Below are 27,861 nucleotides of genomic sequence, written 5' to 3'. Positions count from 1 at the left end.
CAAAGATAATATTATAAATATAATGTATGAGAATATAATACATTATACATAATAAACATTATAATATATAATATAGTATAATAAACGTAGTAAATATAATAAATATAATAAATGTAAATATATAAATAAATATGTAATATATAGAAATATATATGAAAAATATAATGAATAAATATCTAATAATATATCAAATAATATTATATAATAATAAATGCAGATAGAATAAATTAATAATAAATACAATAATTATTATGAATATTCCACCTAAAATAATAAATATAAAGATATTCTAATAACTAATAGTTATTAAAAATAAAAATGAATATAAACATATAGATGAAAATATAACTATAAAATTAAATATAAAAATAAATATATAAAAAATAAATAAAAAATTAAAAATAAAAACATAAACATAATTATTAATATCAATAATATAAATGTAAATTTAAAATTAAATATATATATAATTAAATATAAATATAAAAATAAAAATTAAAAATTAAAATAAATATAAATATAAATATAAATATAAATATAAATATAAATATAAATATAAATAGCAAAGGCCCCTGGAGAGAGGATTGAACTGGGTTTTGGGATTATGTTATGTTGAATATTTCCAGATAATAGGATATATATATGTATATATATTCATATATATACACACTATATATATATACTTAATATGTATATACTTTATATATATACCTTATATATATATATACTTTTTATATGTATTTTATGTATATATATATATAAGATTAATAGAATTTATATACCTCATTGAATATACATAATATATAAACTTTATATATATACTTTATGCATTTATACACTTTATATACTTTATATATATGCTTTATATATATAATTTATGTATATATATATATAAGATTAATTGAATATATATATGTAATTGATATACATACATATGTATATGTAATATATACTCTCTATATTCAATATAGATCAATAATGTAAAATATGAAGAATAAATATACAGTCCAGGCCTCATATCTCATAATTTATCTCTGGATATTATCGAGTACATATGTTGAATATTTCTGGATAATAGGATATATATATGTATATATATTTATATATATACTTAATATATATATACCTAAAATATATATTTAATATATATATACTTTATATATATATCCTTTTTTATATATATATGCTTCATATATATGTATTTTATGTATATATATATATATAAGATTCAATATATGTATTCATTGCATACATTGAATAAAATCTAGAGAGAACTGATAGATTCAAGGCCTGGAGAATACAGATAATAATATAATATAAATATATTATATATATTATATATTATATATTATATAAATATTAAAAATATAAATATATCTCATATTTTATCTCTGGATATTATTAAGTACATACGTTGAATATTTCTAGATAATAAGATATATATATATGTGCATATATATTTATATATATAATATATATATTTTTAACATATATACTTTATATATATATATACATTTTTTATATATATAAAATTTTTTTTAATGTGTATATATAAGATTCAATATATTTATTCATTGCATACATTGAATAAAATCTGGAGAGAATTGATAGATACAAGGCCTGGAGAATACAGATAATAATATAAAAACATAGTAAATATTAAAAATATAAATATATCTCATATTTTATCTCTGGATATTATTAAGTTTATATGTTGAATCTTTCTAGATAATTAGATATATATATATGTACATATATATTTATATATATACTATATATATTTAACATATATACTTTATATATACATATATACACTTTATATATATATAAAGGTTTTTTTTAATGTATATATATAAGATTCAATATATTTATTCATTGCATACATTGAATAAAATCTAGAGAGAACTGATAGATGCAAGGCCTGGAGAATACAGATAATAATATAAAAGGCATAGGAAATATTAAAAATATAAATATATCTCATATTTTATCTCTGGATATTATTAAGTTTATATGTTGAATATTTCTAGATAATAAGATATATATATGTACATATATATTTATATATATACTATATATATATTTAGCATATATACTTTATATATGTATATACACTTTGTATATATATAGAGGGTTTTTTTAATGTATATATATCAGATTCAATATATTTATTCATTGCATACATTGAATAAAATCTAGAGAGAACTGATAGATACAAGGCCTGGAGAATACAGATAATAATATATAGATTTATTTATAAAAGAATCTCCATTTATTATTTTACGGAATACCCAGAGCTCGTATTTCAGTGCACAGACTCAGGGTGCATATTCAATATATTCAATAATTTGTGTCTCTGTATTGGGAGGGGTGTGTGTTTGTATCTCTGTGTCTGATCCAGAGATAATTTATGGACAGGACTTATGGAATTAGAAGATTTTCCGGAGCCTCCTGGAAGGGACTGATGCCGTTCAGGATCCCCAAAGCCATCGGCACTGGAGACCCTGTGGATGGACAGGGACACCTCCCACCATCCCAGGGTCATCCAACCTGGCCTTGGACACTTCCAGGGATCCAGGAATTCTCTGGGAATTCCATCCCAGCCCCTCCCCACCCTCTCAGCCAAGAATTCCTTCCCAATATCCCATCTAACCCTCTGGCAGTGGGAAACCATTCCCTGTGTCCTGTCCCTCCATCCCTTTTCCAAATTCCCTCTCCAGTTCTCCTGGAAGCCCTTCAGGCTCTGGAAGGGGCTCCAAGGTTTCCCTGGATCATTCCCTTCTCCAAGCTGGACATTCCCAGCTCTCCCAGCCTGGCTCCAGAGGTTCTCCAGCCCTCGGAGCATCTCCATGGGCTCCTCTGGACTCGCTCCAGCAGCTCCGTGTCTCTCCTGTGCTGATGATCCCAGAGTTGGAGGCAGAATTCCAGGTGGGATCTCTGGAGAGCAGAGCCAGCGGGGAGAATCCCCTCCCTTGCCCTGCCAGCCCTTGGATATTTGATATCATTTGATATCATTTTTATTGCCCACCTTTGGTTGCCGATAAAGCCACAAGACCTTTCACCAGGTCCTGCATCCAACACTGGATTTTCCAAGGTTTTCCATGAAATTCTGTGTGGTCTAAGGGTGACCCAAGTGTCCCTTGTGCCACCGACACCTTCACCCAACGGTGCCACCCCTGTGGCTCTTTATGGATTCCCAGGACTTGATGCTCCTCCCTGGAGCTATTCCACGAGGAGCAAACCCCGGGAAAACTGGAAAGCAAGGGCAACCTCTCCTTTATCCAATCCTCTTCCCCCAAAAAACCCGGCAGCGCTTCCCTGGTGGAACAACAACCTTCGGGAATGAAGGGGCTGTCAGGGTGAGCCTTAGGAATTGTAAACATTCCGTTTTCCAGCTCTCCTTTCCTTGGGAGCACACGTTCCTTCAAAGGAGACGCTCTCCAGGGAAATTCTCTCCAATGCCCCACCGGTCGTTGGATATTTGATATCATTTGATATCATTTTTATTGACCACATTTGGTCATGATCCTGCATCCAACGCTAGATGAAACCTTGGCTTTTCCAAGGTTTTCCATGAGGTTCTGGGTGGTCCAAGGGTGACCCAAGTGTCCCTTGTGCCACTGACACCTTCAGTCAATGACATGGGCTCTTTGTGGATTCCCAGGACTTGATGCTCCTCTCTGGAGCTATTCCATGAGGAGCAAACCCCAGAAAAACCAGAAAGCAAGGGTAGCCTCTGCTTTATCCAGTCCCCTTCCCATAAAAAACCCGGCAGCTCTTCCCCGAGCTCGGTAGCCGGTGGAACAACAACCTTTGGGAATGAACAGGCTGTCAGGGCGAGCCTTAGGAATTGTGAGCATTCCGTTTTTCCAGCTCTCCTTTCCTTGGGAGCAGGCGTTCGTTTCAAGGAGATGCTCTCCGGGGTTTGCATCCCGCTGCTAGGATGGGGGTTGGATCTTAATTTACGGATCTTCTCCGGCTAATGCGCGGTTTTATGGACGTTCCGCTAATAGCATTACGGGCATAGTTTGGGCTTAATGCGAAATTAGAGCTCCAATTTGCATAAACAAATTACTGTTTGGATTAGCACTAAATGAGGAAGGCGGCTGATGTCGGAGGAGATTGGATTCGGCTCTGTTTGGATAACGGGGGATGGAGGGAAAAGCCGGGAAGGCTCTGGGGCGGGGCGGGCGGTGCAGGAGGTGTCAGGTGGGTTTTGGGTGGTGAAGGGACAAATTGTCCCTCTGGGATCTTTGGCAAGACAGGGGAGGTTCAGGTGGGACATGAGTAGGAATTTCTTCATGGAAAGGGTTGTTAAACGTTGGAAGGGGCTGCCCAGGGAGGTGGTGGAATCCCCATCCCTGGAGGTGTCCAAGGAAGGACTGGATGTGGCACTCGGTGCTCCGGGCTGGGGGACAGTGTGGGGATGGAGCACAGGTTGGACTCGATGATCTCAGAGGTCTTTTCCATGATGATTCCATTCTATTTATCCCTAAGGTGCCACTTAAGATCCTTCAGGATAATGTTATGGGATTATTTTGGGATCCTTATGCCCTGGATTATGGCTCCTGACCCATCATTGTCCCACTACCTTGTTACGGGATTTGTGGATGTAGGGAAAGGCGGGAAGGTGGGAACAGGTTCCCAACGCCACCCACTGAACCCCACTTGTGTCCCAGCGTCTCCTGCAGGTGATAGATGGAGATGGGAATGGCCTTGGGTGACTTGTCCCGTGCAGGGATCATAAAATCATGGAATGCTTTGGGTCGGAAGGGACTTTAAAGACCATCTCCTTCCAACCCCCTGCCATGGGCAGGGATGTCACTTCTTAGACCAGGTGGCTCAAAGTCCCATCCAACCTGGCTTTGAGCACTTCCAGGGATATCAAAGCTTGTAGAGCTCCATAAAACTTGGTTAAGCTCAGGGAAGATCCCACACTGCTGATTCCATCATGGGATAAAATCCACATTTCCCTGTTTGCTGCGGGGGCTGGAGCTGCAAGCCAAGAGTTGGAGAGAGGCCTTGAAGGTCATTTCTTTTGGTGTGAATGACTTGGAATCAGAGCTTTTCCTCCCTGGCTTTTCCATACATCCCCTCCATTCTAGTGGAAGGTGTCCCTGCCCTTGGCAGTGGGGTCGGAATGAGATGATTTGGAAGGTCCCTTCCAACCCAAACCATCTGGTGAGCATCTGATCCAAGGGTTTGCTCATGGAGCAGCACTTTTTCGGAATATTCTCCCTAATTTGGACTCCCCTTGACTTTCTTACTCTCCTGCAGGTCCCTGTTGTTGAACCAAACCCGACCATCGCCCCAAGGTGCCAAATCCCAGCCGGTGCCACCGCGGTGGAGGAGTAAAGGCTTCCGCTGCATCGGCGGCGTCCTGTACCGAGTGTCGGCCAACAAACTCTCCAAAACCTCCAGCACCCCCGTCAGGAACAGGGACCTGGGCACCAAAACCCCCAGCAGAGCAGGTGAGCAGCAGGATTTGTCCCAGTTCTCATGCAAAATCCACGGAGTGAAGTTTTTGAGCCGTTTATTCCCAGCCTTTGGCATTGCTGCTCATCCTCCGGCCTCGTAGGAGAGCGGATGCCAAGGGGATGGATGCCCAGGGGATGGGCATCCTGTGGGTGCCAGGAGCTGTTCCTGCTTTACAGGGGCACCAAAGGGGAAATAATGTTGAAGAAACAGGATGTTTAAGAAAATTGATGTTTCTCTTAAGCCGGGCTTAGTTCAGGCTCGTAAATCTGCGCCGTTAAACTCGGTTCTTCTTAGAACCCGAGCAAAGCCTTGAGTGACTTCAAATGGCAGAAGGAAGAGTGACTTCAAAAGGTCAGAGATGCTCGTCAAACCCTGTTCAATATTGACCAAAAAATTTGGGAGGATCGTTGTGCAGATAACCCTAAAAGACAGAATTCCAACACAGCTCCCAACTTCCCGTTGAGCTTCACTTAAATCTGTGTTTCAGCTCCTCCTGGATTTGAGGCCTCTTAGGGAAGAGCAGGTTTAAAGTGGGTTTAAAGTCTTTTTTTGAGCTTCTGCTTGGTCTCAACTATTTTTGCTCCATCACTGGTTTACTGATGGTTTTTGGGGGGAAGGTTAAACTGGGAAAACCAAACCCGGGGAATTATTTTCTGAAGGATATTTCTAATTTCACCGCTTTTTTTTGCTTATTCTCCTTCCCCTTCCACGTTGGGGTTGGAACCATAAAACCTGAGGAACCGTCGGGATTTCCGCGTCGTCTTCCGTCTCTTCCCATAATTCCTCCTCCTTCCCGAGGAGGAATTCCACAGGCACTGGCATCTCTTCCTTTGGGATAACTGGGGCTGGTCTGTGTGTTCTCGTCATCTACAAACCTTCCCACATTTTACTCAAGGTTTTCAACACTTGCCAAAGTTTCTTTAAAAGACAGGGAAAAAAACAGCTTTTCCTTCCCTTCCCGCATCAGACTCTGTGTGTTTGGAACAGCGGAGAGAAGGAAAACGCTCCCCATGGTTTAATAACTCGGAGTTTGCTTCCAGTGGCTTCTAATTTTTCAGTTTCCCTGGATTTATTGGGGTGGTGTTTTGCCTCCGCAATAAAGGAATGCGATACTGGTTGTCCCTGGCTGATCCATCCGTGTTCCCATCGAGGAATTTATTGATGACAAGTTAAAATTTGGTCCTGGGAATGCACTTCCTGCACCCCTTGGATGCAATCCTGGGATTCCCAGGAGCGATGGAGTGTCTCATCCATCTCCTGGAGCAACGGGAAGAGCGGGAGTTTGCCGTGGCTTTTCCATAACTTCCTTCGTCAGTGATGGAGAGACATGGAAAACGCTCAATTTAGGAACCAGGGAAGTGTCACTGTCATTCCAGGAGTAATTTTTGGGGAATGTTTTGGGTGTAAAAACCCTCCCCCTGGAGCTATTCGTGTTTTGGGGGCAGCTGCTGAGAACTGGGAACTGCGCTCTCGTCACACCTGTGGATCCGCTCCCAAAGGAATTCCTGTGACTTCCACGGAAGCCCACAAGCGAAATGCAGGAATAACACAAACCACTGGATTGGGAGCTTGGATTTGGCCTAATTTGTAGCTCCATCAAGGATGGAGAAGCCTCAAAACAGAGCTCCAACAGTCACCGCTCATCCCAGCACAGGACAAAGATGCAGAATCCCATGTGGAAAAGCCTTTTCCTTTGGGATAATTGGCATTTCAACAAGGATATATTTTTTCCCTTTGGAGAAGCGTTAGGAAACGGGCGGTGGGGTGGGGTGGAAGTTAATTAAACAAGCGGAATAATTGGGTTTCCCCGCTCCCAAGGAACTTTCCCTTCCTTCTTTCCCGCTAAAGAGTTTTTCAGACACTCGAGGAATTTCCATGAAATCCGGGAAGGAAGCAAAAGGTCCTGGGCAATGTAACGTTTCACGAGGAAAAACAGAAGGGAAAAGACAAGATTGAAAGCAACAGAAACCAATTTAAGGTTGGACGTTGTCCGGAAACGGGCCCTGACCCCAATCTCGGCGTGGCTCTGGAGGCAGGAATTGCACGCCGGCAGCTGGGGCTCACTCCAAGGGGTTTTCCAAGTGTCCAGGCTGCTTTTTTCCGTGGGCAAATACTCCCCTGTGTGATTTTCCTCATCCTCCAGGTAGGTTTTGAGCTCCTGGGAGGTGCTTGGTGGGAGAAAGGCCAGTGGGTTTGGGGAGGTGAAGGCGGGAACCGGCCCCTGGAGCAGTGGGATTTTGTTTGTTGGGGTTTCCAGTTTTGATCCATGGCTGTTGGATCCAGAGCCTTGGATTGCTGAGCTCCCAAAGGTGGAGGTTTAAGCCCTCTGGAGCCAACACGTGTCAATCCCTTGGCCCCTTTTGAGCTCAGTCCCTTGGGTTTGGGATTCCTCAATCCCTTGACCCCTTTACAGTCAGTCCCATGGGTTTGGGATTCCTCAATCCTTTTTGAGCTCAATTCCATGGCCCCTTCAATCTCAGCGCCTTGTCTTTGGGATTGTGGGATCCCTTGGCCCCTTCAATCTCAATCCCTTGTTTTTGGGATTGCTCAATCCCTTGACTCCTTTGAGATCAATCCCTTGGCCCCTTTTGGGGTCAGTCCCTTGTTTTTGGGATTCCTCAATCCCTTGACCCCTTTACAGTCAATCCCATTGTTTTGGGATTCCTCAATCCCTTACACCATTTGAACTCAATTCCTTGGCTCCCTCAGTCTCAGTGCCTTGTCTTTGGGATTGTGGGATCCCTTGGCCCTTCAGTCTCAATCCCTTGGTTTTGGGATTTCTCCATACCTTGTCGCCTTTGAGCTCAATCCCTTAATCCCTCCAGAGTAAATCCCATGGGTTTGGGATTGCTCTATCCTACCCCTCTTGAACTCAATCCTTTGGCCCTCCAGTCTCAATCCCTTGGGTTTGGGATTGCTCAATCCCTTGACTCTTTTGAGATCAATCCCTTGGCCCCTTTTGGGGTCAGTCCCTTGTTTTTGGGATTCCTCAATCCCTTGACCCCTTTACAGTCAATCCCATGGTTTTGGGATTCCTCAATCCCTTACCCTCTTTGAGCTCAATTCCAAGGCTCCCTCAGTCTCAGTGCCTTGTCTTTGGGATTTTGGGACCCCTTGGCCCCTTCAGTCTCACTCCCTTGGTTTTGGGATTTCTCCATCCCTTAACCCCTTTGAGCTCAGTCCTTGGCCCTTCCTGAGTTTGGTTTTGGGATTCCTCAATCCCTTACCCCTTTTGAACTCAATTCCATGGCCCCTTCAATGTCAGTGCCTTGTCTTTGGGATTGTGCGATCCCTTGGCCCCTTCAGTCTCAATCCCTTGTTTTTGGGATTGCTGAATCCCTTATCCACTTTGAGTTCAATTCCTTAATCCCTCCAGAGTAAATCCCATGATTTGGGATTGCTCTGTCCTACCCCTCTTGAGCTCAATCCTTTGGCCCTCCAATCTCAATCCCTTGGTTTTGGGATTTCTCAATCCCTTGACTTTTTTACAGTCAATCCCATGGTTTTGGGATTCCTCAGTCCTTTTTCAACTCAATTCCATGGCCCCCTCAATCTCAGTGCCTTGTCTTTGGGACTGTGGGATCCCTTGGCCCCTTCAATCTCAATCCCTTGTTTTTGGGATTTCTCTATCCCTTGACTCCTTTGAGGTCAATCCCTCGTTTTTGGGATTCCTCAATCCCTTACCCACTTTGAGCTCAATTTCCTGCTCACTCAATATCAGTGCCTTGTCTTTGGGATTGTGGGATCCCTTGGCCCCTTCAATCTCAATCCCTTGGTTTTGGGCTTCCTCAATCCCTTGTCCCCTTTGAGCTCAATCCCTTAATCCCTGCAGAGTAGATCCTGTGGGTTTGGGATTGCTCTGCCTTACCCCTCTTGAGCTCACTCCTTTGGTCCTCCAATATCAATCCCTCACTTTTGGGATTCCTCAAGCCCTTGACCCGTTTACAATCAATCCCATGGGTTTGGGATTCCTCAATCCTTTTTCAACGCAATTCCCTGCTCCCTCAGTCTCAGTTCCTTGTCTTTGGGATTGTGGGATCCCTTGGCCCCTTCAATCTCAATCCCTTGTTTTTGGGATTGCTCAATCCCTTGACTCTTTTGAGATCAATCCCATGACCCCTTTTGGGGTCAGTCCCTTGTTTTTGGGATTTCTCTATCCCTTGACTCCTTTACAATCAATCCCATTGTTTTGGGATTCCTCAATCCCTTACCCCCTTTGAACTCAATTCTATGGCCCCTTCAATCTCAGTACCTTGTCTTTGGGATTGTGGGATCCCTTGGTTCCTTCAATCTCAATCCCTTGTTTTTGGGATTGCTCAATCCCTTGTCCTCTTGAGCTCAATCCTTTGACCCCTTTTGGGGTCAATCCCTTGTTTTTGGTATTTCTCTATCCCTTGACACATTTACAGTAAATCCCATGGGTTTGGGATTCCTCAATCCCTTAGCCCTTTTGAGCTCAATTCCTTGGCCCCCTCAATCTCAGTGCCTTGTCTTTGGAATTGTGGGATCCCTTGGCCCCTTCAATCTCAATCCCTTGTCTTTGGGAATGTTCAACCCCTTATCCCTTTCTGGATCAGTTCCTTGGCCCCCTCAGTCTCAGTGCCTTGTCTTTGGGATTGTGGGATCTCTTGGCCCCTTCAATCTCAATCCCTTGGCCCCTTTCAGTCCCAATCCCTTGGTTTTGGGATTCCTCAATCCCTTGACCCCTTTGAGCTCCATCCGTTGACTCTTTCCACACTCAGTCCCATGGTTTTGGGATTGCTCTGCCTTATCTCTCTTGCTCTTGACCCTTTGGCCCCTTCAATCTCAATCCCTTGTCTTTGGGATTCCTCAGTCCCTCAAACCCTTCAATCTCAATCCTTTGGTCCCTTTCAGTCCCAGTCCCTTGGTTTTGGGATTCCTCAATCCCTTGACCCCCTTAAAATCAATCCCTTAACCCTTTCCACACGCAATCCCATGATTTTGGGATTGCTCTGCCTTATCCCTCTTGATCTCCACCCTTTGGCCCCTCCAATCTCAATCCCTTGGCTTTAGGATTCCTCAAACCCTTCCCCCCTTTTGACCCCCAATCCCTCAACTCCGGAATTTCAGGGATCAGATTTTACTCCAGACTCCTTCCAATCATCTGCTGACAGAACGTGGAACCTGGAGCTCATTAATTGAGGTTTCTTCATTAATATAACCCTCAGGACCACCTACCCCATTCCTGGGACACGGGAGGCGACTGGGCGGGAAAACGGGGAAAATCCAACAAGCAGCTCATCCCTTTTTTTTTGCCGATACCTTTTCCGGAGCAAGGGCTTGTTTCTCTCCGGCGAGGGAAATAAATTACCCCCGGCAGCTCCGAGTGCTGATCCTCGAAATCCGCGGAACCCTCTTAAATGAATAATAATTAAGGAAATAAATTTCCCGGAGCGCAGCCTTGAAACTTTGGCTTCAGCAAGAAAAACCGAGAGGGGACTCGGGAAATGAATCGCTCGGCTCTTCCCGAAGAGGGATAATGGGAACTGTTAAAGGAGCTGGAGTGGCTCAAGGAAGCTTTTTCCAGAGGGTCGAGGTTGTGTGGGAAGAGACTGAGTGGATGGACATTGTTGGAACGATGAGTGTTGAGCCCGTTGTTGTCCATCTGCTTCCCGTGTCCCAAATCAAGGAGAATTTATGGAAATCCTGCATAGGGAGGGAAAGAAGCAGGGTGGAAAAATTAAATAGGGGAAAAAAAGGGAGAAATGGTAAAAATTGGGATGTGTTGGGGCCAAGGGATGGGAAGGAGGGGGAGGACACAGTTGGAATGATGAGTATAGTGGATGGCAAAAAATAGCAGGAAAACGGGATGACTCCGCTGTGGGCATTCCCGAGTCGGAGCGCCGGGAAGTGGAGCTGAACACCTGCCTGGCATTGCTTGGGTCAAACCCTGTTTGTTTCCATGGATTTCCATGAATTATCCCTCCCTTGGGGCAGTGGAAGATGGTGGGCAGCAATGGGATCAACGCCCAACACTTGTCATTCCAACTGTGTCCTCCCCCTCTTTCCCATCCCTTGGCCCCAACACATCCCAATTTTTGCCATTTCTCCATTTTTTTTGGCCATTTCAGTTTTCCACCCTCGTTCATTCCCTCCCTGTGTAGGATTTCCATAAATTCTCCTTGACTTGAGACATCTGAAGCAGGTGGACAACGGGCTCAACACTTGTCATTCCAATGATATCCTCCCCCTCTTTCCCATCCTTTGGCCCCAACACATCCCAATGTTTGCTACTTCTCCCTTTTTTTGGCCATTTCAGTTTTCCACCCTGGTTCATTCCCTCTCTATGTAGGATTTCCATAAATTCTCCTTGACTTGAGACGTCTGAAGCAGATGGACAACAATGGGCTTGACACTTGTCATTCCAGTGGTGATCCCTCTCTCGCCCATCCCTTGGCCCCAACACATCCCAATTTTGGTGTATTTGGGATCAGAGATATGGAAAGGCCTTAATTAACTCCTTTAACCCGACCTCCTTGTTTGAACCACGACTTGTGGTCGCGGAGCCGTCACCAGGGACAAATCCTGCCTTTTCCCCCCTTTTCCGTCGGAAGCTTGGAACGTCAGGCCGCGGAAAATGCCACTCGGCTGCAGATTCCTCCAGAGGAGCGGGGAGGGGGTGGAAAAAAAAAAACAGGCAGGAGTTGGGCAGGAGCCCCTGCCATTAATCACGGCTGTAATCATGCATTTAATGAACACGACAGCTCCCGCTCCCTCCGGAGCCGCGCGCGGAGTCTCCCGCCTGGATTAGGTACAACGATCACCGGGAGCTGCCGGCGTCAGGTTGGGATGATGCATGGAGAGAGAAACAACTGCTTTTCCACGGGCTGTGGGTTTCCTTATGGATGCTGCTCTTCCGACCGACGGAATCGTCAGGAAAGGGGGGGAGGGAAAACCACTTGTTCCTCCTGCGGGGAATGAGAGATCCCACCGGTGTGTCCGTGTGTTCTTCCCGGCGGCTTTTCCTTGTTTTCTTGCCTTTTTTTACCTTCCTCCCACCCTTCTCCATGTCGTTCCCGCTGCCTCGGAGCATTCTCAGGGGAGGAAGTTGCCCTGGCACTTCCTGAAATCCCTGGATTTGGAATATCAAGCTTTTGGAATATCAAGGAAGGACGAGTCGCCCTCCTCATCCAGCTCTCTCCCTGCTTGGGAAGCAACTGAGGAGGAAACCGGGACAGATTCAGGAGCGGGATGTGCCCAGTGTTGTGTCTGGATCCCAAACCAGATCCCAAAGTTAACCCTGGGGGTGTCATTCCAGCTTTTTATTGGATTTAGGCCAGACTGCAGCAAATTCCAGCTCCCGATGTTGGGATTTAACCCTCATCCCGCTCTCTGGTGTCTTCTGAAATCCCAGTTTCCCCCCAATTCCAACGCCACAGATACACCCTCCACTGCCAGGAAAATTGATTTATTAATGGATTTATTAATGCAAATCTCTTGGGAGCAACTTGCCCTGGCATTTCCTGAAATCCCTTTTGGAATATCAAGGAAGGATGAGTCGCCCTCCTCATCCGGCTCTTTACCTGCTTGGGAAGCAACTGAGGAGGAAACCGGGATGGATTCGGGAGTGGGATGTGCCCAGTGTTGTGTCTGGATCCCAAACCAGATCCCAAAGTTAACCCTGGGGGTGTCATTCCAGTTTTTTATTGGATTTAGGCCAGACTGCAGAGAATTCCAGCTCCCAATGTTGGAATTTAACCCTCATCCCGCTCTCCGGTGTCTTCTGAAATCCCAGTTTCCCCCCAGTTCCAACACCATGGATACACCCTCCACCACCGAGAAAATTGATTTAATAATGGATTTATTAATGCAAATCTCTTGGGAGCGGCTCCAACTGGGAATTCCAAGTTGGCAAGCACTCCAAAAATCCAAATTTAGGCTCCTTGGGCCTCCTGAAAAATTGGGAATATCAACCCCCCTGAATTCTGTGATCCAACCCCAACTATTCCATAAATTCTGTGATCCAACCCCAACCATTCCATAGTTTTGCGATCCAACCCCAAGCATTCCATGATTCCGTGATCCCACCCTAACCATTCCATGATTCTGTGATCCAACCCCAACCATTCCATGATTCTGTGATCCAACCCCAACCATTCCATGATTCCGTGATCCAGTCTTAACCATTCCATGATTCCGTGATCCAACCCCAACTATTCCATAGTTTTGCGATCCAACCCTAACCATTCCATAATTCTGTGATCCAACCCCTACCATTCCATAGTTTTGTGATCCAACCTTAACCATTCCATGATTCTGTGATCCAACCCCCACCATTCCATGATTCTGTGATCCAACCCCCACCATTCCATGATTCTGTGATTCAATCTTAACCATTCCATGATTCTGTGATCCAACCCTAACCATTCCATAATTCTGTGATCCAACCCCTACCATTCCACAGTTTTGTGATCCAACCCCTACCATTCCAGTTTTGTGATCCAACCCCAAACATTCCATGATTCTGTGATCCAACCTTAACCATTCCATAGTTTTGTGATCAACCCCAACCATTCCATGATTCCATGATCCAACCCCAACCATTCCATAGTTTTGTGATCCAACCCCAAACATTCCATGATTCTGTGGTCCAACCTTAACCATTCCATATTTTTGTGATCCAACCCCAACCATTCCATGATTCTGTGATCCAACCCCAACCATTCCATGATTCTGTGATCCAACCCCAACCATTCCATGATTCTGTGATCCAGTCTTAACCATTCCATGATTCTGTGATCCAATCCTGATGATTCCATGATTCCGTGATCCAACCCCAACCATTCCATAGTTTTGCAATCGAACCCTAACCATTCCATGATTCTGTGATCCAACTCCAACCATTCCATAGTTTTGTGATCCAACCCTAACCATTCCATGATTCTGTGATCCAACCCTGACCATTCCATAATTCTGTGATCCAACCCCTACCATTCCATAGTTTTGTGATCCAACCCCAAACATTCCATGATTCTGTGATCCAACCTTAACCATTCCATGATCGTCCCCAATTTCCGCTTTTATTCCAGAATATTAAATATTTACAGGGATTTTCCGCTGCCCTGGGGAGCAGATTCCTGGTGTATCCCATCCTGCTGAGCTTGGAGCATTAAACATCATTCCAGAGGGGGGCTGGGAATGCTCCAGATTGGTGGGATTTTAACCTGGATCCGTCTCTGGGAGGGCAACCAGAAATCCCGGCACGTCTCTGGAGCGACCCAGAGTTGTCATAGAACTAAATCCGAGCGGGAAATCTGCTCCCACAGCCCGAGAAGAGGGGGAAGATAAAAAAAACCAGGGAATAAAACCTCCCTGTGGGGGCTCCTGGATGGAATTTGATGCGTGGAGGGAACAGCTGGGGCTGTGCCGACGCCGGCAGCCGAGCCATCAAATTCCAATCGCTCATTCCTGCTGGCAGGTGAGTGACTGAGGCGCTTCCCACCACCTGGAAAAGTTGGATACAGTCTCGTTTGCCGACTCGTTCTTTCCTGCCCTGGTCAAGGCTGATTTGATTCCGTGTGTGCACCAGTCGGAGCCGGTTTTCCCTGGAGTTGCCCCGGGATGTGTTTGGGCTCGTTTGGGAGATGAAAAGGGGAAGATCCCTGTGGGGTTTGGAGCTGGAAAAGAGCATTTGTGATGCTGGGGCTCTCCTGAAAGTCCTGGCCTTGCGTGGAGGTCCATGGGGAGCATCCTCATCCATCCGGGATGCTCCATGTGGGAGCTGCTTTGGGTGGAACGGTGAGGTCCGGGAATCATGGAATGGTTTGGGTGGGAAGGGAGTGGAAAGATCATGGAATTCCAACCCCCTGCTGTGGTCAGGGACACCTTCTGCTGTCCCAGGTTGCTCCAACCTCCCCTTGGACACTTCCAGGGATGGGGCAGCCACAGCTTCTCTGGGAATGCCATCCCAGCTCCTCCCCACCCTCCCAGCCAAGAATTCCTTCCCAATATCCCATCTAACCCTGGGAAGCCATTCCCTGTGTCCTATCCCTCCATCCCTTGTCCCAAGTCCCTCTCCAGCTCTCCTGGAGCCCCTTTAGGCCCTGGAAGGGGCTCTCAGGTTTCCCTGAATCCTTCCCTTCTCCAGGCCGGACATTCCCACCTCTCCCAGCCTTTCCTCACAGCAGACCCATTCTGACCCATCCCTTCCCTCTGATCATTCTTATGGATCAAAGATCCCGAGGGTTCTATGAATTCCTATAAAATGCCTCGATTCCCAGGAGTGATCCATGTTTTTCTCTCGTTCCCAGCTCTGAGGTTGCACTCCACGCCCAGTCCTGGCGTCTCTCCCTCCGTCCTGAACAGATCCTCCTCCTGCCGATACATCGCCAGGTTGGTATTCCCAGGGAATCCCCCTCTGGATTCGTGCTCAGGAGGCTGTTGGGAGCTGGAGTTTAACTGGATAATTATCTGGTGACGCCGCAGCCACTGCTTTTCCTCAGCTTCTGCTTCCAGGTGGTTGTAACTTCCAGCAGAAAGGCACGGGAAAGCTGGGATTCCAAGCTGTGGATTCTGCTTGGGAGAGTTTGGAAAGGTTATTAATGGAAAGCTGCACCTTTCTGGGAGCAAATCCTGCTTGGAAAATCCCTTTTGAAATCAACTACATTATCCTCAACAGGCATTTTGTGGTTTCTCCCTCATCCCAATTTAACCCTTCAAACCTGCAGGTTTTCCTTTCCTTTCCTTTCCTTTCCTTTCCTTTCCTTTCCTTTCCTTTCCTTTCCTTTCCTTTCCTTTCCTTTCCTTTCCTTTCCTTTCCTTTCCTTTCCTTTCCTTTCCTTTCCTTTCCTTTCCTTTCCTTTCCTTTCCTTTCCTTTCCTTTCCTTTCCTTTCCTTTCCTTTCCTTTCCTTTCCTTTCCTTTCCTTTCCTTTCCTTTCCTTTCTCCAAGGTAAGGTGTCACGTTGGAGATTTTTAATGATTTGGGGTAAAATTGGCCGAAAATCAAAAATCCTTGAGAGCTTCTGAGCCTGAACTTCCAAACATCTCCCTCTCCAAGGTGAATTTTGGGCTCCTTTTGTGCATGAGCCCAGAGTGGAAAAGGATGTTTCTTCCTCATCCTATTCCCTAAAAATGTAGGGAACTCATAAAATCAGAGGATGTGGAGGTGGGGAGGGATTTCATTGGTGTCACCTTGGAGATTTTTAATGATTTGGGGTAAAATTGGCCAAAAGCCAAAAATCCTTCAGAGCTTATGAGCCTGAATTTCCAAACATCTCCCTCTCCAAGGTGAATTTTGGGCTTCTTGTTCAGCCTTTGGTGCATGAGCCTAGAGTGGAAAAGGATGTTTCTTCCTCATCCTGTTCCCTGAAAAATGTAGGAAGCCTCTCCATGCTCATAAAATCAGAGGATGTGGAGGTGGGGAGGGATTTCATTGGTGTCACCTTGGAAGATTTTTAATGATTTGGGGTAAAATTGGCTGAAAATCAAAAATCCTTGAGAGTTTGGGAGCCTGAACTTCCAAACATCTCCCTCTCCGAGGTGAATTTTGGGCTCCCCGGCGGCGTGGAAGTGCCTCCGTGGTGGAGTTGACCCTGGCTGTGTTTGTCCCCCAGCCGTGCCGTGCAGAGGAGCTTGGCCATCATCCGCCAGGCCAAGCAGAGGAGGAAGAAGAAGGAATATTGCATGTACTACAACCGCTTCGGGAAGTGCAACCGCGGCGACAGCTGCCCCTACATCCACGATCCCGACAAAGTCGCCGTCTGCACCAGGTGGGGAGGGATGTGGAAGTCGCCGGGACATTGGCGGGTTTTGGTGTGATATTCCAAAGGGAAACAGGGTGATAGAGGGTTGTAGGATCGCAGGGATGGGTGTTCTTGGCTTGGGAGGGATCTGCGGGGAGAGGATAAGAAAAGGTTGTAGGATCGTGGAGTGGTTGGGGTTGGAAGGGATTTTGGAAGGTCATCCCGTTCCGACCCCATGCGGTGGGCAGGGACACCTCCCACTAATCCCAGGCTGATCCCAAGTCGCATCCAGCCTGGTCTTGGATGCTTCCAGGGATGGGGCAGCCACAGCTTCCCTGGGAAATCCATCCCAGCACCTGGGAGCAAAAATCCTGGAAATAATTGTCCTGCTTTAGTAATTGATGATTTGTTTCCAAGTGTTGGCAAAACAGGGAAAATAAAGCCCTTGTTCATCCGTGGCTTGGGTTGGAAGGGAATTCTGAGGGTCATGGAATTCCAAACCCCCTGCCATGGGCAGGGACACCTCCCACTATCCCAGGTTGCTCCAAACTCCCCTTGGACACTCCCAGGGATGGGGCAGCCACAGCTTCTCTGGGAATTCCAGCCCAGCCCCTCACCACTCTCACAGCCAAGAATTCCTTTCCAATATCCCATCTAACCCTGGGAAGCCATTCCCTGTGTGCTGTCCCTCCATCCCTTGTCCCCAGTCCCTCTCCAGCTCTCCTGGAGCCCCTTTAGGCCCTGGAAGGTGCTCCAAGTTCTCCCTGGATCCTTCTTTTCTGAGCTGAGGGACTTGAGACCCTTCCCTGACCAGACACCGGGTGATTCCAGCGGCAGCACTTCCCAGATCCGCTCGGATCCGTACAACAGCTTCCATTCCCTCATCCGGTGACGTCGCGCGGCTCCGAGAGCGGATGATTAATTCCAGGAGAACGGACTCCCGTTGCCAGCTCGTTAGACCTGCCCAGGAGTTGATTAAACTCCATTATTAGTCGTTTAAAAAGTGCAGGAAAGACAAATCCGCCGATGAACTCCCGGAGTAAATTTCTCCATAAAAATTGCTGCTGGGCTGGGATCGCTTGGAAGCCGCCCCGGGCTCGGTGGGAGATCAGGGAGGAGGGAAAGGTGATTTATGGGGTTTTTTAACCACAACACATCCCACAGCTCCTTGCCTGCTTTAGGAATTGCTGCTCCATGAGGTCTTTGGGATCTCCATCCCACCCTGTTTCTGTGGATCACTGGAGGACAACACTGATTTTCTCCTGGTCTTGTGTCTCCTTCTCCTGGTGCCTTTGGCCCCAATCCCAATCTTTAGCTTTTTCCCTTATTTGTGAATTTTTTCCCTTAGTTTTGTGAATCTCCTGTCACAGAGGCAGCTCCCAGGAAAACTTCCAGCTCCAAACATCCTTTGGGATCTTGGGATCTGTCCTGTGCCTGCCTCTGCTCCTCAAGGGTTTTGGCTGCTCCCACCTGGAGCTCCTCCCGGTGCTTCATCCGGAATCATGGAGTCATGGAATGGGTTGGGTTGGAAGGGACCCGAAAGATCACGGAATTTCCAACCCCCTGCCAAGGGCAGGGAGACTTTCCACTAGCCCAGGTTGCTCTGAGCTTCATCCAAACTCCCCCTGGGACACTCCAGGGATGGTGATTCCATCCTGGAGGTAATCAGGGCTCTCTCGGAAGGACCTTTTCTCCTTCTGGGAGCATCATCCCTGAAGTTTTGGGGTACAGCCCTTGCTCTGCCAACTAAGGAGCAGCCAAATAGGATGAAAGGACTGAATCCATCGGGAATCAGCAGCTGCTCTTCCAACAGGAGGAACCTTCCCCAATTTAGGGTCTCAACGACGAGTGTTTGTGTGTTAAAACCTCATGGTTTGGGACCCACCTCATGCTCAACCCTCTCCCTCTGCTGTAATTCCAGGTTTCTCCGTGGCACATGCAAGAAGACGGATGGGACCTGCCCCTTTTCCCACAAGGTGTCCAAGGACAAGGTCGGTGTGACATTCCCAGGGACATTCTGAGGGACGCGGGGGTCGTGGGAAGGTTCTCCCTCACAGAGGGTTTCCAGCTGAGTTTGGGGTTTGCTTCCCAAGCTTTTCAGGCTCCTGGATCAGGATAGAACCATGGAGTGGTTGGGGTTGGAAGGGATTTTGGAAGGTCATCCAGTTCCAACCCCCTGCCAGGGGCAGGGACACCTCCCACTAGCCCAGGTTGCTCCGAGCTGGCCGTGGGACACTTCCAGGGATGGGGCAGCCGCAGCTTCTCTGGGAATTCCACCCCAGCCCCTCCCCACCCTATGGTTCTAAAAGAGGTCTAAAAAAGGGAAAGGAACCTGGAGGAGAGGGAAAGGAGTTTGGAGGAGAAGGGAAGGAGCCTGGAGGAGAAGGGAAGGAGCCTGGAGGAGAAGGGAAGGAGCCTGGAGGAGAAGGGAAGGAGCCTGGAGGAGAAGGGAAGGAGCCTGGAGGAGAAGGGAAGGAGCCTGGAGGAGAAGGGAAGGAGACTGGAGGAGAAGGGAAGGAGACTGGAGGAGAAGGGAAGGAGACTGGAGGAGAAGGGAGAGCTGGAGAAAAGGGAAAGGAGTCTGGGGGCAAAGGACCCTGGTGGAGAGGGAGAGGAACCTGGAGAAAAGGGGAAGGATCCTGGAGGAAAAGGAACCTGGAGGAGAAAGAAAGGAGCCTGGAGGAGAAAGAAAGGAGCCTGGAGGAGAAAGAAAGGAGCCTGGAGGAGAGGGAAGCTGGAGAAGAGGGAAAGGAACCTGGGGGAGAGGGAAAGGAGCCTGGAGGGAAAGGAAAGCTGGAGAAGAGGGAAAGGAACCTGAGGGCAAAGGAGCCTAGTGGAGAGGGAGAGGAACCTGGAGAGGGAGAGGAGCCTGGGGGAGAAGGAAAGGAGTCTGGGGGAGAGGGAAGCTGGAGAAGAGGGAAAGGAACCTGGGGGAGAGGGAAAGGAGCCTGGAGAGGGAAAGGAGCCTGAGGGAGAAGGAAAGGAGCCTGGGGGAGAGGGAAAACTGGCAGTTAGGGAAATTTTGCTCCACAGAGGATTGCAGGGCAGAGCAGGGAATTCTCCAGGCAGGATCAGAGCCCCGGATTCCTCGGATTCCTCCAGCAGCAACGGAGAGAATCCAGTGCCCATGAGTGCGGCGGTCTGGGAGTTCAGGGGAGCTGCTCCAACAGCTTTTCCCCTTCCAGGAGGTGAAGGATCAAGAGCTTTTGGGTTCAGGATGAAACCTTGGAGCACTCCTGTGCCTCAGTTTCCCCACTGAAAAATGAGGATAATCCCAGTTTTCTGTGGGAAAGCCACGTGGGTTCAGCTGCCCCAGAGCTTTCCCTGGAGAGGAAAAGGAATGTGGAGGAGAGAGAAAGGAACCTGGAGGAGAGGAAAAGGATCCTGGAGGAGAGGGAAAGGAAAGGGAAAGGATCCTGGAGAGGGGGAGGAACCTGGAGGAGAGGGAAAGGAACCTGGAGGAGAGAGAAAGGAGAGGGAAGGGATCCTGGAGGAGAGGGGAAGGAGCCTGGAGGAGAGGGAAAGGAGTAGGAGATGGAAAGGAACCTGGAGGAGAGGGGAAGGAGAAGGAGAGGGAAAGGAGCCTGGAGGAGAGAGAAAGGAGAAGGAAAGGGAAAGGAGGAGCAGAAAAGGAACCTGGAGGAGAGGGAAAGGAGCCTGGAGGGAAGGAAAGCTGAGAAGAGGGAAAGGAGTCTAGGGGCAAAAGACCCTGGTGGAGAGGGAAAGGAGCCTGGGGGAGAGGGAAAGGAACCTGGGGGAGAGGGAAAGGAACCTGGGGGAGAGGGAAAGGAGCCTGGGGGAGAGAGAAATCTGGCAGTTAGGGGAATTTTGCTCCAGAGGGGACACAGGGCAGCGCCCTGGGTGAGGAGCATCTGCCCAGGGAATTCTCCAGGCGGGATCAGAGCCCTGGATTCCTCCAGCAGCGACGGAGAGAACCCGGGAACCGCGAGCGAGGCGGTTTGGGAGCGCAGGGGAGCTGCTCCAACAGCTTTTCCCCTTGAGGAGTTCGGCGAGGAATCAGCATTTTTTTTCCTCCCTAACCTTCCAAAGTCAGCCCGGGAGCAGTCGGGAGGCTCCCGCGGAGTTTTGGGATCGTGGAAGCGCCTCCCCTGCGGCGCCAAGGAACGCGCTGGGGTTGTTTGTGCGGCCGGACCGCTTACAATTAACAAGGTTAATTAAACCCGCGGAGCTGCTGCCCCTCGATAATGGCCCGGGCTCGGCGGGCGGGAGGGGCCGCGCCTCGGGGGCAGAGCCGCCTTTATTATCCCTTTTTATTAGCGCTAATTCGGGCTCTCCATCAAAAGGCGCATTAAGGGAGTCGTTGGCGGCTTCCCGAGCCCCGTCCTTTCGGGAATGTCGGCGCTTCAAAGGCAATTAAAGATAAACTCTTCCCTTTTTTTTCTTTTTTTTTTCCGAGCGTCCCTTTTGTTTTCTTGCCTCTTTCTCTCTCGCAGTTCCCGACAAACCCTCCCCGTGCCCTTCAGGGATAAGGGTTTGTTGGGTTTTTTTTCCCTGGATAGTCCCCGCCCGGGGTTGTTGTAGGGTTGGAAATGTTGCAGTGCTGGAGGAGAGGGAGAGGAGCCTGGAGAGGGAAAGGAACCTGGAGAAGGAAAGGAGCCTGGAGGAGAAGGGAAGGAGCCTGGAGGAGAGGGAGAGGAGACTGGACAAGGAAAGGAACCTGGAGGAGAGGGAGAGGAGCCTGGAAGAGAAGGAAGCTGAAGAAGGGGGAAAGGAATCTGGAGGAGAGGGAAAGGAGCCTGGAGGGAAAGGAACCTGGAGGAGAGGAAAAGGAACTGGCAGGACTGGGATGCTGCTGGTGAATGGAGGGATTGATCCCATGCTCTGCAGGGAGGAAATTCGGGATGTAGGCAGAGCAGGAGGAGCTGGACCAGCTCAGCACATTCTACCTGTGGTAGGGGATGAGTTAAGGATGCTGGAATATCACAGCAGGCTGGGAGTTCGGGGTTAATTCCAACAGCTGGCACGAGGGGAAGTTTGGGTCCTGCTCTGTCGGTTTTCCCTGTGGTGCCTCGGGAATGGGGGGTGTGGGAGCGGGGCTGTGCCTCTGGATCCAACGCTCCTCTTTTCAAATCTCTGTATCTGAAAGGATCTCCTTGTCTTTTCCCTCCCTCTCTCCTGGGATATCCCTCCTGGGACATCCCTCCTGGAGCAATCCCACAGGGACATCCCGTTGCTTGCAGCCCTTGGTGGAGGTTCCTTGGAATGATGCAAACGATCCCCAAATTCCTTGTGGAAGTTCTAGGACCCACCATGTGGAGCCTTTATCCATGGAAAAGCCAAATGGAGGGAGGACCCCCAGGATGGGGTTTTGGCCTTTGTGGTGGCCAGAACCCCCTCAGGGGATGTTGATCCCTGTTGCTGCTATTCCCATCTCCATGGCTGCATTACCCCTTGGGAATGACGTTCTCCAGGTTTCTCTCCTGGTGGCCACTCCCTGCTTTCCAACCCCTCCAGCATCCCAAGGGATGCTGAGCTGGGCCCGTTCACACACCGGGAACATCAGGGATATTCCTTGCAGGACGCCAATGGAAGAGCTAAAAAATCCTTCTGGGATCAGTGGCTGGCAATAGGTTTCTGTTTCCACTCTGGGGAGGGGTCGGAATAATTCCAGATCCGGGTTTCTCTTCCAGATGCCGGTGTGTTCCTACTACTTGAAGGGGATCTGCAGCAACAGCAACTGCCCCTACAGCCACGTCTACGTGTCCAGGAAGGCAGAGGTGTGCCAGGATTTCCTCAAGGGATATTGTCCCATGGGAGAAAAGGTAAGGAAGGGGTTTATTTATCGCGGCTTCCCGGGGTTCAAAGGCGCGAGCGACGTTCCGACGGTGCCGCGGGGCTGGAAAGCGCCCAGAGTGGATGAACTGCTTTTCCCAAGGGTTGTGGAAAAGTGAGTTTACAGGCAGGGAAAAAAAAAAAAAGGAATGAAATCCAAGGTTTCGGCTCATAAATGTTGTGCTGGTGGTTTCCCGGGAAGAGCCTTTCCGTGTTCCCCTGCCCAGAAAACCCCTCCCCTAAACAGATGGAAAAGAAAAGGCTTGTGATTCCCTGTTTTCCATAGGAAATCCATGGATGTTAAAGCTTGTTTTCCACGCTGGCTCCAGACCGGGTTAAAACTTGAGCTTTAAATGTTGTGGTTTAGTCTTGGGAGCAAGACCAGCCTTCCCAGCCGAGCTCAGGGATGTGCCTGGGGATTCATGGAGTCACCTCCAGGTCCTGGGGATTCATGGAGCCACTTCCAGGTCCTGGGGATTCATGGAGTCACCTCCAGGTCCTGGGGATTCATGGAGTCACCTCCAGGTCCTGGGGATTCATGGAGTCACCTCCAGGTCCTGGGGATTCATGGAGCTACCTCCAGGTCCTGGGGATTCATGGAGTCACTTCCAGGTCCTGAGGATTTATGGAGCCACCTCCAGGTCCTGGGGATTCGTGGAGTCACCTCCAGGTCCTGGGGATCCTCTGGTTTGGATCAGTGAAGTCCTGCATGGACTTCCTGTGCACCCTGGGGAGAGTTCCAGCCTCATCCATGAGCTTATGGAACGCGATGGAATGGTCAGAGCTTGAGGCGGAGCAGCTTCCCTGGAATTTTAGAGCTCTTAAAATGCAAAAAAAATGGAATGTTGGGGTTTATCCAACGTCTTGTGGTTCCCCTGTTCTTTGTAAGGGACGGGAGAAGGGGGTGGCAGCGAGCTCAGGTCCTCACTGGGGTCCTCCCAAGGGTGTGGAGCTGCTGGAGCGAGTCCAGAGGAGGCCACGGAGATGCTCCAAGGGCTGGAGCTCCTCTGCTCTGGAACCAGGCTGGGAGAGCTGAGAATGGCCAGCCTGGAGAAGAGAAGGATCCAGGGAGACCTTGAAGCCCCTTCCAGGGCCTAAAGGGGCTTCAGGAGAGCTGGAAAGGGACTTGGGACAAGGGATGGAGGGATAGGACACAGGGAATGGCTTCCCAGGGTTAGATGGGATATTGGGAAGGAGTTCTTGGTTGTGAGAGTGATGAGTGACTGGCATGGAATTCCCAGAGAAGCTGTGGCTGCCCCTGGATCCCTGGAAATGTCCAAGGGGAGGTTGGAGCAACCTGGGATAGCAGGAGGTGTCCCTGCCCATGGCAGGGGGTTGGAACTGGATGACTTTTAATGTCCCTTCCCACCCAAACCATTCCATGATTCCATAATTTGCTGTGCAGCATTGGCCCACCCCTGAGCCCAGGGGGAGGATGGCAGCCATCCTCTTCCTCTAGGAAGCTGGGAAGCACCTCTGGGATGCTTTTCCTATGGAAAACCCATCTCCTCCATGTCCTGGATCGGTTCATCTGCTTCTGTGAGCCAACAGCAAGCGACAACACTTTCATTCACATCCCCCTAAAAACGCTGGGCTTGGACTTGCTGCTCCTGGAGATCTCTTCCTGCCTCACGATTTCGGCTGCTTCCCACCAGAGAAGATGCTGGGATGAACAGTTGGATGCTTGGATCCACGTGCTGGAGCTCCAAAGGGCTTTTCTCCTCCTTTTCTCCATCCCTCGTTGGCCGAGCGGAGCCACGGGTGCCCCATTCCCAATCCCCGTGGTGTCATCACCTGTCCCAGGCTCCAAACAGAATCCAAACACCACCTTGGGTGGAATAATTGGATCGTTTAGGTTGGGAAAAGACCTCGAAGCCCATCAAGTCCAACCTTTCAGCCAAGTCCTACTTTTCCCCGAGGGAAAAAGCACCACGGAGCAAAAACCAGGCAAGAAGAAAGGGGGGGAAAAAAAAGCTAAAAATGGAGAGTTTTAGGGCAAGCAGCACATCAGCAGCAATGGAGGGAGGCTCTAATAAATTAGTCTGGGCTTAATTCCTTCTTGGAGGGGACGGGATAAACAATTCCCGGGAAGGAAAACGCGGGAATGCCGCCGGCCTCCCCTGCGGCCCGGCACCAACCACGCAGGCAGGGGCCTGTGCCAATTCGTTTCGAAAAAAAACTATTGCAATTTAAATGAAAATATCAAAGAGATAGTTAGAATATTTATTCTATTAGGAAAAGTGCTTACGGCGTCACTTTGGGAGCGTCGGGGAAGGCATTCTCCTCCGGATGATGGATAGCAGCCTGTAATTATGGATGGGGGAGAAAGTGCTGAGAGGGCCAGATTGAACTGGGGGAGGGAGAAATACCAGCGTGGGCCATTAAGGGTTAATTTTATCCTCTAAATAATATCGAAAGTGCTGAGTCCGGGCCTTTTGCTCCGAGCGGAAAGTCCTCAAATGGACCCCGGAGAGTTTCTAATATTCTCCTGAATCGAGGGAAAAATGTTAACCTCGGCTTCCATAAAAAACGATGGCTCGTTAAAGAGGCAACGCTCCCTTTTCCCGGTGAATAATTTAGACCGGGAGTAAATCTTGCCCTCGTTCCGCCTTTCCCCGCCCTGGGAATGGGGGAGACGCCGGAGCGACGTCCCGGGCGGATAAACTCGGAGAAGGACAGCAATAATTTGGGATTTAGGTGCTTTTATGCTGGAATTCGGCACACGGGGCTCTTCTCCCGGTGGTGTTTTCCTCCTCGTGCCCCTCCCCAAAGAGCAATTCCTGGTTTTTATCAGGCTTCCATCAAAAATGTCCATTATGATCCATAATTTATGACGTGGTGGCGGCGCCACTTCAGCACTTCCTGGGGTGTCTCAGAGGATTCCAGGACAAGTGGATCAGGCCTTTGACCCATCCCGTGGGCTGAACTCCAACTGCTGGGGCCAAACCTGCTCTGGCTTCATCAGAAATTATGTAGGATAACATGGGAAAGCTTTAAGTTGGCATTCCCAAATCCCTTTTTCCGGGAATTTGGGCTGGAGAGGGCCAAGGTCCCTCCATCTTTTGGGAGAGGTACAGTTCCTTCATTAAGGGAATGTCATCCCCAATATTAATTAGTCGGTCACAGGTTGGACTCGCTGATCTTGGGGGGGTCTTTTCCAACCTAAATGATCCCGGGATTCTGTTTCCAGAAGGTGGAACCGGTGGCAGAGAGAGGGCCTTGATTTCCAGCATCCTCAATGAGTTCCTCGGCACAAAATGTGGAAGGGAGATTTCCATGGGATATTGGGAAGAAATTCTTGGCTGGGAGGGTGGTGAGGGGCTGGAATGGAATTCCCAGTGAAGCTGTGGCTGCCCCATCCCTGGAAATGTCCAAGGGGAGGTTGGAGCAATCCGGGATAGTGGGAGGTGTCCCTGCCCGTGGCAGGGGGTTGGAATTCCATGATCTTTCCGCTCCCTTCCCACCCAAACCATTCCAGTACTTACTGGGATATATGAGAATCAGAACCTTGGGAAGCTCTCGGTGCTGGATTTCTCCAGCATTCCCAGTGCGCCAGAGCAAAGACAAGCAAGTCAGGCCATTCCCCTCTGACTGCTGCACCTGGAAAATTGTCTGGAATTAAACAACCTCCCCCTCTCCATGTCCATGAAGGCGCGGGAGCCGCGGGAAATCCCCCTCTCTCCGTGTTTCCTCGGAAGTTGTTCCCCCGTGGGAGCCATTAAAGCAGCGAGAACACAGCGAGATTAAACAACGAGGCTTCCAGAAAAAAAAACTGCTGGAATAAATCAGGGATGAGCTGGGCTGGGAAAAAATCCCTCTCTTTTTTTTTTTGTGGCACCACCAACCTTTCCCTGGAGATTTGCTCCTTATCCGTGTAAAACGAGGTGGCCAGGGCAGACCTGAGCAACCGGCGCTTCCCGAGGAAGTGCAACTTCCCAAGGAAGTGGAATGTGGTGCTTTCCCACAGCGGCAGCTGCTCGATTTTTCTGCAGAAAATGCAAATGTGGGGATTTTTTAACCTTCTCCTCCTCCTGTGGGTTTTTTTTTCTTGGTGCCTTCACTTGGTTCTTTTCCCCTTTTCTACTGGCAGTCGAAGAGTTTCCCACCGTAACACGTCAAATTTAACCCATTCCTTTAGAAAATGAGTTAAATTTTCTGAAGAAAAATTAGAAAATTTTTCTTTTTTTCTAATTTTTTCTTTTTTTCCTAATTTTTTCTTTTTTTTCTAATTTTTTCCTTTTTTTTCTAAACTTTTTCTATTTTTTTCTAATTTTTTCTTTTTTCTAATTTTTTCCTTTTTTCTAATTTTTTCCTTTTTTCTATTTTTTTCTAATTTTTTCCTAGTTTTTTCTCTTTTTTCTCTTTTTCTTTTTTCTAATTTTTTCTTTTTTCTAATTTTTTCTTTTTTCTAATTTTTTTCCTTTTTTCTATTTTTTCTAATTTTTCCCTAATTTTTTCTCTTTTTTCTCTTTTTTCTTTTTTCTAATTTTTTTCCTTTTTTTCTAATTGTTTTCCTTTTTTCTATTTTTTCTTTTTTTCTAATTTTTTTATTTTTTCCTATTTTTTCTTTTTTTCTATTTTTTCTTTTTTCAATTTTTCTTTTTTTTCTAATTTTTTCTTTTTTTTTTCTAATTTTTTTTCTTTTTTTTCTTTTTTTTCTTTTTTTCTAATTTCTTTTCACCAGAGCTGCGAGAGCAGCAGCCAATATTAAAATATCATTTGGGGTTTTCCCTCTATTATCCAGGGGATGGATTTGTGATGGAAAACATCAGCTCGGGCTCCTTGTTCCTTGTTAATCTTTTATCCCGGGAAGGTGAAGCTCAGCTCTGCTCCTGTTGTGCATTCTCAGCTTTTTTGGTTAAAATGACATTTTTCTTTCCTCACACC

General features: G+C 47.8%; 1 protein-coding gene and 1 long non-coding RNA gene across 4 annotated transcripts in view; one reads left to right on the top strand and one right to left on the bottom strand.

Moving 5' to 3' along the window:
* Window positions 1-27,861, top strand: part of ZC3H3 (zinc finger CCCH-type containing 3) — a 122,695-nt gene that overhangs the window by 76,772 nt on the left and 18,062 nt on the right. For all 3 annotated transcript variants that reach the window (XM_051771946.1, XM_051771945.1, XM_051771947.1), the window contains exons 5-9: window positions 5,278-5,471; window positions 15,750-15,831; window positions 17,053-17,208; window positions 19,103-19,172; window positions 22,833-22,964. In XM_051771946.1, the coding sequence (XP_051627906.1) occupies window positions 5,278-5,471; window positions 15,750-15,831; window positions 17,053-17,208; window positions 19,103-19,172; window positions 22,833-22,964 (634 nt within the window). The remainder of the gene's footprint in view (window positions 1-5,277; window positions 5,472-15,749; window positions 15,832-17,052; window positions 17,209-19,102; window positions 19,173-22,832; window positions 22,965-27,861) is intronic.
* LOC127463005 (uncharacterized) lies at window positions 13,275-15,069 on the bottom strand. The gene is made up of 3 exons (XR_007900635.1): window positions 14,305-15,069; window positions 14,125-14,214; window positions 13,275-13,617 (listed from the first exon to the last, which is right to left on the bottom strand). It is a non-coding gene; the product is annotated as an uncharacterized LOC127463005 (long non-coding RNA).

This window comes from Manacus candei, unplaced genomic scaffold (genome assembly GCF_025592945.1).
Source record: "Manacus candei isolate 608988 ecotype Guabito, Panama unplaced genomic scaffold, ASM2559294v1 h1tg000148l, whole genome shotgun sequence".
Taxonomy (NCBI): Eukaryota; Metazoa; Chordata; class Aves; order Passeriformes; family Pipridae; genus Manacus; species Manacus candei.
Note: the sequence above shows the minus strand (reverse complement) of the source record. Positions and strands in the feature narration are given on the sequence as shown.